The 6,627-nt window shown below is 43.0% G+C and overlaps 1 protein-coding gene across 1 annotated transcript; it reads right to left on the bottom strand.

The window, feature by feature from the left end:
- Positions 1 to 4,212: 4,212 nt before the first annotated feature.
- On the bottom strand, positions 4,213 to 5,304 carry LOC140182353 (uncharacterized). The gene has a single exon (XM_072228522.1). The coding sequence runs from the start codon at positions 5,302 to 5,304 to the stop codon at positions 4,213 to 4,215; it is 1,092 nt and encodes a 363-aa protein (XP_072084623.1).
- Between the last annotated feature and the right edge of the window lie 1,323 nt (positions 5,305 to 6,627).

The raw sequence follows: 6,627 nt of genomic DNA, 5'->3' as shown, positions 1-6,627 counted from the left end.
CGAGCTCAACGAAGAAGCTGCGATTGAAGTGAATAGGGGGTTAGAGAGCTCAAGAATGACGACGACGCGACGGACGGCGACAATGTCTCCCTCCTTGTGGCGGCGGTGAAGGCTACTGTAAACTAGGGTTTCTTTTTGGGGAAGAGAGCTTCGTTTGAGAGAATGAGAGTCGAGAGGAGTTAGAATGAACAGGAGTTGGAGAGCTCAAGAACGACGATGGTGTGACAGACGGTAGTAGTGCCTCCCTCTTTGCGGTGACAATAGAGGCTACTACTAGAGTTTTTTTGGAGAGAAGATAGCTTCCTTTAAAAGAGTGAAAGTTGAGCGGAGAAAAAAATTACTGAACGTCTGAACCTAAATTTTCTTTCTTTTTTATATACAAAACGCAAAATGACACAGTTTCAAAAAAAATCTGCCGGATCTTGGTTCTATCCGATCAGTCAGTTTCTAATCGATTTAACCCGGCCGGTTCAACGGTAGAGATTTTTTGATCGACAGTTTTATAAATTGAACCAGAACCAAAATTGTAAAGACATCCGATTTTGCAATTGACCGGTCAAATCGGCCAATTTTCTTTTGGACCAGTGCCAGGGCCACAAAAGGCCCAAAGCACAGCAAGTAAGTGGATCACCCAAGCCCCACCCAACCCGATGATTGCTCCCCAGCAGCTCCCTTCTGCGCCATTGTTCCAAAAGTGGCAAACGGAGCTCGACCCTTCTGTGCTGCCACTTACTACCTGCAAATGAAGCTCCCTTCTGCACCACTGTGAAGCCCTCTCTCACCATTCCCCCACTCTGACTGCAACGGTGACGCTTCGATACCCTACCCAACGAAATCGCCACCCCAGAGTCGATGTTCCTCTGCGTAGGGTAGAGAGCGGGAAAGGCCCTTTCACCATCACGCTTCTGAATAGCACATGCAGAGCAAGCCACTCTCTGAGCAACAGGTTAGAGTTTTAATTGAGACAGCTAAGAAGATTATAATCTATGAAAGTAATGTGCAGCCTGTGATAGTCCCATGACGATTTGTGACGATTTTCAAGGACAGCTACATGATCAGTTTGAGGACTCCTTCAGTAATGCAACAACCGCCATGCCCTTCACTGCTTGAACCAGAACCTCTATTGTCCGCACAGACCCCTGGAGTGCCGAGTTGTCCCTCGGATCAACCTCATTAGACCTCGTGTGCACCCAAGAACTCCTGCCTACAGACATGCTCTGTTTTCCAAGGTTGAAACAGCCACATTATCCTTGCGAAGGATATTTCTGATCAAGATTGGCTTATCCATGATCCAGTTTTGGTGGAGAGTTCCCTGCCGTGTGATTTTCGCCACTTCATGTGCTAATGAGTTTGCTTCTCTTGGCACCCAGGTAAAACCACACCTTGGAATGATTCTTGCTAAATGAAGGATGTCATCTAGTACAACTTGAATTTCTATAATTGATGCATGTGACTTTAGTGCCTGAATAAGTATCTGATTGTTTGATTCTATGATAATCTTCTGCATCAGGAAATTTTGTGACATAATTAAAGCTGCCCTAATTGCTAATGCTTCTGCAGCCAATGGCGAACCCGCAACTATGGTGGAATTAATTCCCAAGAGGAGGGATCCATTATGGTCTCTAAATACTGCAGCCACATCCCCCACAAATTGAGCGCCGATGAAAGCAGCATCAACGTTGCATTTGATCCAACCTTGCAGTGGCGGTCTCCAGGTAACCCTGCTGGCTAATCTCGATACAGTAGTTGTATGCTTTGCTGGTTGCTCTGATAATTTCCCAAATTCTAGTTCCATCAGATTAGCTTTGCGAATCATTAGTATAGGATTAGGAATAGTCTGCTGATATATAGCTAGATTCCTCGCTTTCCACACCTCCCAAACTAGAAAAGCTACCTTACTACTGCATAGATCATAATTAGCCCCTGCACTCAGCTTCATTTTTCGTAAAAGTTCCATCATCCACTTCCCAAAAGAGGAAACTGTTAGGGCCGTAGGACAACATTGAATTTGTGCTCCAAACTAAGCCGCTCTTGTCCAGGGACATAGTAGCAATGCATGTTCAGTGGTCTCTGGTTCCTGCAAACAGATAGGGCACATAGGTGTATTAGTGATTATTTTATGAAAAAGATTACCAAAAATGGGAAGAATATTATGCGAGGCCCGCCATAAAAAGGTTCTGATTTTTTTAGGAGCTTTCAAATTCCAGACTTCCTGCCATAAGGATTTTAAGTCTTCGCTGGTGGATGGATTATTGTTCTGTATGCGCCTTTCGTTCCTAGCAACATGGTATCCCGTCTTGATCGTGTAAATGCCATCCGATCTGAAAGGCCAGCAAAAACTATCCTCCCTACCAAAAAGACTTACTAGGGTTCTAAGAATTTTATCAATAGAAGCTCCATCAAAATACAACTTTAACTTATCTATATTCCACCCCTCTCCCTGAATAATCAGACCCTTCACAAACTTAATATCGAGGTTTCTAACAACAAGATCCTTATCCAAGTTCATTATCCACTTATCCTTACTCGCTCTCCGTTTTCTATCAATCATCTTCCATTTCTCAGAAGAAAATTCCTACCTTGAATAATACTTTTCCACATCCATGATGCTGCCCTTCCCACCTTAGCATCTTTAAAATCGACCCTTGGGAAGTAAATAGCCTTTAGCACTTGTACCCAAATCGCTTAGGATTTTCCAAAATTCTCCACGCTTGTTTAGCTAAGTGTGCTATATTCTGACAATATAAATCCTTAAACCTAAGACCTCCATCCTTTTTACTAGCACACAACTTATCCCAACTCTTCCAATGAATACCTCTTTCCTTACCTGAGGACACCCACCAAAACTTGGCAATTTTCTTACTAAGCCGTTCACAAAAGCCTTTAGGAAAAAGAACCACATTCATAGTATAAGCAGGTAATACTTGAACAATTGATTTGATGAGCACCTCCTTCCCAGCTTGATTAAGAAGTTTTTGTTTCCACCCTCCTAGCTTATCCACCACTCTGTCCTCAATCCAACTGAGAGCACTATTCTTAGATCTTCCCCAGTAGGCAGGGATCCCAAGATACTTACCTGGATTATCCCAGGCTGACAAGCCCAAAATCTCTTCTATTTCTACTCTAGTCCTGATAGGAATTAGCTTTCCAAACGTAATCCCAGATTTGTCCAAGTTGATTCTCTGCCCTGAAGCTTCAGTGTACAAATTCAAAATGGTAATGAGTTGATAAATTTCCTCCTTACTGTCTTTTGAGAAGATTATACAGTCATCCGCAAAGAAAAGGTGTGAGATGGCTGGTGCCGTAGGGGCGATTTTAACTCCCGAGATTCTGCCCTCTTCTTTAGCCTTATCCATAAGAATAGTAAAACCTCAGCTGCTATTATAAAAAGGTACGGCGATAGGGGATCCCCCTGCCTAAGACCCCTCCGCGGCTTAAAGGCCTTCGATAAAAGACCATTATTCTTAATCTTATAACTCACTTGGCTGACACACTTCATTAACAACTTTATCCAATGTGGGTTAAACCCAAAAGCCCTCAAAGTAGCTTCTAAGAAAGACCACTCCACCCTATCATAGGCTTTGTTCATATCAATCTTAATAGCTAAGTTCCTGGAAGCATCCGTCCCTTTTCTATTCAGATCGTGAAACATTTCCTGAACTATAACCAAATTATCTTGAATCAGGCGGCCACCCACAAAAGCACTCTGGATGGGGGATATGATCTTATCCATAATTTTCCTAAGTCTAATAACCAACATTCTAGAAATAATCTTGTATATAAAGTTGCAACAGCTAATCGGCCTTAGGTGATTAAGGGTTTCCGGGCGACTAATCTTAGGAGCCAAGACTATAAAAGTTTTCCCAATACTGCTTGGTAAATTACCGTCATGAAAAAAACTCTTAACAACATCACAAACTACCTCACCAACAATTGTCCAGTGCTTCTGATAAAACAGACCATTTAGACCATCCGGTCCTGGTGCCTTAAGACTCCCCAGGCTGAAAGTAGCCTCTTTGATTTCTTTATCAGTAACCTCTCTCATGAGCTCCTCATTTATATCCTCAGCCACTCTGACAGGAATATGGCGAATGCAAGCAGCCATGTCCAGGTTCTCTGAAGCCTTAAACAGATTCTGAAAGTGCCCTACTGCTAGCTTGAGAATATCCCTTTCTCCACGCACCCAATTACCTGAAGAATCCTGTAAACTCTCTATACGATTTCTGTCTCTTCTTTGAATGGTAGAGGCGTGAAAAAATATGTATTTTTGTTCCCAAATTTCAACCATTTAACCCTCGACCTCTGACCCCAATACTTCTCCTCTTGTCTCCATAGCCTGGTAATTTCCAATTTTAGGCTGTTGATCTCCTCTTGCTGAGACTCTGTATAATCAGCTTCCTGCAACTGTTTAAGGCGAAGCTTTAACTTCCCTATTTCAGCATCAGCTCTCTTAAAACTGTCTCTACTCCATTTGATCAATTCTTCCTTACAATCCTGTGCTCTTCGATTCAGATTTGTCCAAGTGTCAACCCCAGTATTTCCAGAACTGCTCCATCCTCTCCTTATAATCGAGTCGCAGTCAGCATGGTCCACCCAAAATGCCTCGAATTTAAAATTCTTACTCCTATGACCTCTAGGATTAATATTGAGAACTAGGGGAGTATGATCCGAACTAACAGGTGGTAAGGCTAAGAGCGTAGCATGTTGAAAAGCTCTTCTCCATTCCCAATTGGCAAGAACCCTGTCTAACCTTTCTTTCGTGACACAACCATTCCTCGGATTACTAAACCACGTGAATTGCATCCCTTGTAACTCCAAATCCAAAACGGCATTCTCGTGTACAAAATTCCTGAAAGATTCAATCTGGCTACTCGGTTTAGGGTGCAGACCCACTTTCTCATCTTGTGAAATAACATCATTGAAATCCCCAATCAAAATTCTTGGCTGAGCCAAATTATTATTTACTAAGGATAATTCCTTCCATAAATCCTTCCTTTTCTTATAATCTGGATGCCCATAGACAAAAGTAGCCTCCCAGTCCTTATCATTACCACTACAAACTTTAGTCCTAATAAAATTATCACACCAAGCATAAACATGAATATTTACATTACTTTTCCAGAAAATACAAAGTCCTCCGGATAACCCCCGGGACTCTACACAAAACATGTTATCAAAACATAACTTCCTCCTAATCCTAGCACAGCTTATTTTACTAGCTTTAGTCTCCATAAGAAACAAAATGGACGGCCTGTGATATTTACAAATACTTTTTAATTCATGCACTGTCGAAGGGGCCGCCATTCCTCGACAGTTCCAGCTGACTACAATCATGGCTGATGGTGGGGTATGTGAAGGCCCGCCTCCTCAGCCATGTCTGTTCCAGTCTCAGATTTGTACTTCTTACCTGGTTGTTGCATACATATTGCGTTGGAATCCTCCATTTCTGCCTCAACATCTGCATTGATGCATAACCCTCTTTTCCTTTTAAGGTTCAGATGCATACCCAAATTGTAAGCCAGCTCCAGGACCCATGTGAACTCATTCCTCTGCCGAGTCTTTGCAATGCAAACCTCATCCATTCCTTGCTGATCCTCAGGTAGCTCAACAAAATATTTCTGCATAGATTCCACCCTTTGACCCACAGTTCTGGCACTTGCATTGACAATCTGCTTCGCTTTTGGTTTTTCCCTATAGCTCCATAACTGTTCAGCAACTTGACTCATAGAAGCTGTCCCCCTCCCTGTAGATTGTATCATTCCAACATTGAGTTGATGATTCTGCAGAGATCCCTTCTTGCCAAAGAGCCTGTTCAACTCTTCTCTAATAGATAAGCCCCTGTTAGTATCTATGCTGACTTCCTTTACATGCAGGTCTGCTGTCTCTTCCTGAGTCACCATTAGGCCAGCTAGATCAACCTCCTTCTTAGTTTTTCTCATATTAACAGGTGAGGCTCATTATTTTCATTCAGTTGTGAGCGGAGCTGATTGCACCCTTCCCCTTGCCCGCCATCCCATTTATTGCCGCCTGTCGCTCGAAGCTTATCCTTCCCTTTCCTTACCCTGTTCAAAAGGTCTGCTTGCTTCTTGCCCAAACCTGAATGTTTGTCTTGATACACAGCATGCCTGGGTGATATACTTACTGAATCATCATCAATCTGCACCCTTGATCCCTAGCTCTCTCTTTGACTGATATTATGTTGGTCCAGATTGCATTCAAAAGTTCTCTGAGCCCCTTCCCCTGCTCTATCATCCGAACACCTTCCATCAGCCCATTTCCCCTTAGGAAGCTCCAACTTCTCGCACACTCCACCACCCGCTTGTTTATCCTCCGACAGCACCCTATTTTCCTCATCCAGTCTCTGCTCTACACCCCAGGTTGAAATAGCCTTAGCTCTGTTAACCCCCAACCCCGGGCCATACCTTGGTTTCAGAGGGTCCCAACATACAGTTGCCATTGGATTCTTACACTCCTTCTTATTATGACCAAGAATTCCACAGTTTAGGCAATAGTTATCCTGAATCCTTTCATACTTCAAATCAACCCACAGATCTTGGGAATTTTCTCTAGCTAGCCAAAAGCCAGTAGGTAAAGGTTTAGTGACATTCAAAGTTACCTTAACCCTCA

Source organism: Arachis hypogaea, chromosome 19, assembly GCF_003086295.3.
Source record: "Arachis hypogaea cultivar Tifrunner chromosome 19, arahy.Tifrunner.gnm2.J5K5, whole genome shotgun sequence".
Taxonomy (NCBI): Eukaryota; Viridiplantae; Streptophyta; class Magnoliopsida; order Fabales; family Fabaceae; genus Arachis; species Arachis hypogaea.
This window is presented reverse-complemented; position numbering and strand designations above follow the sequence as displayed.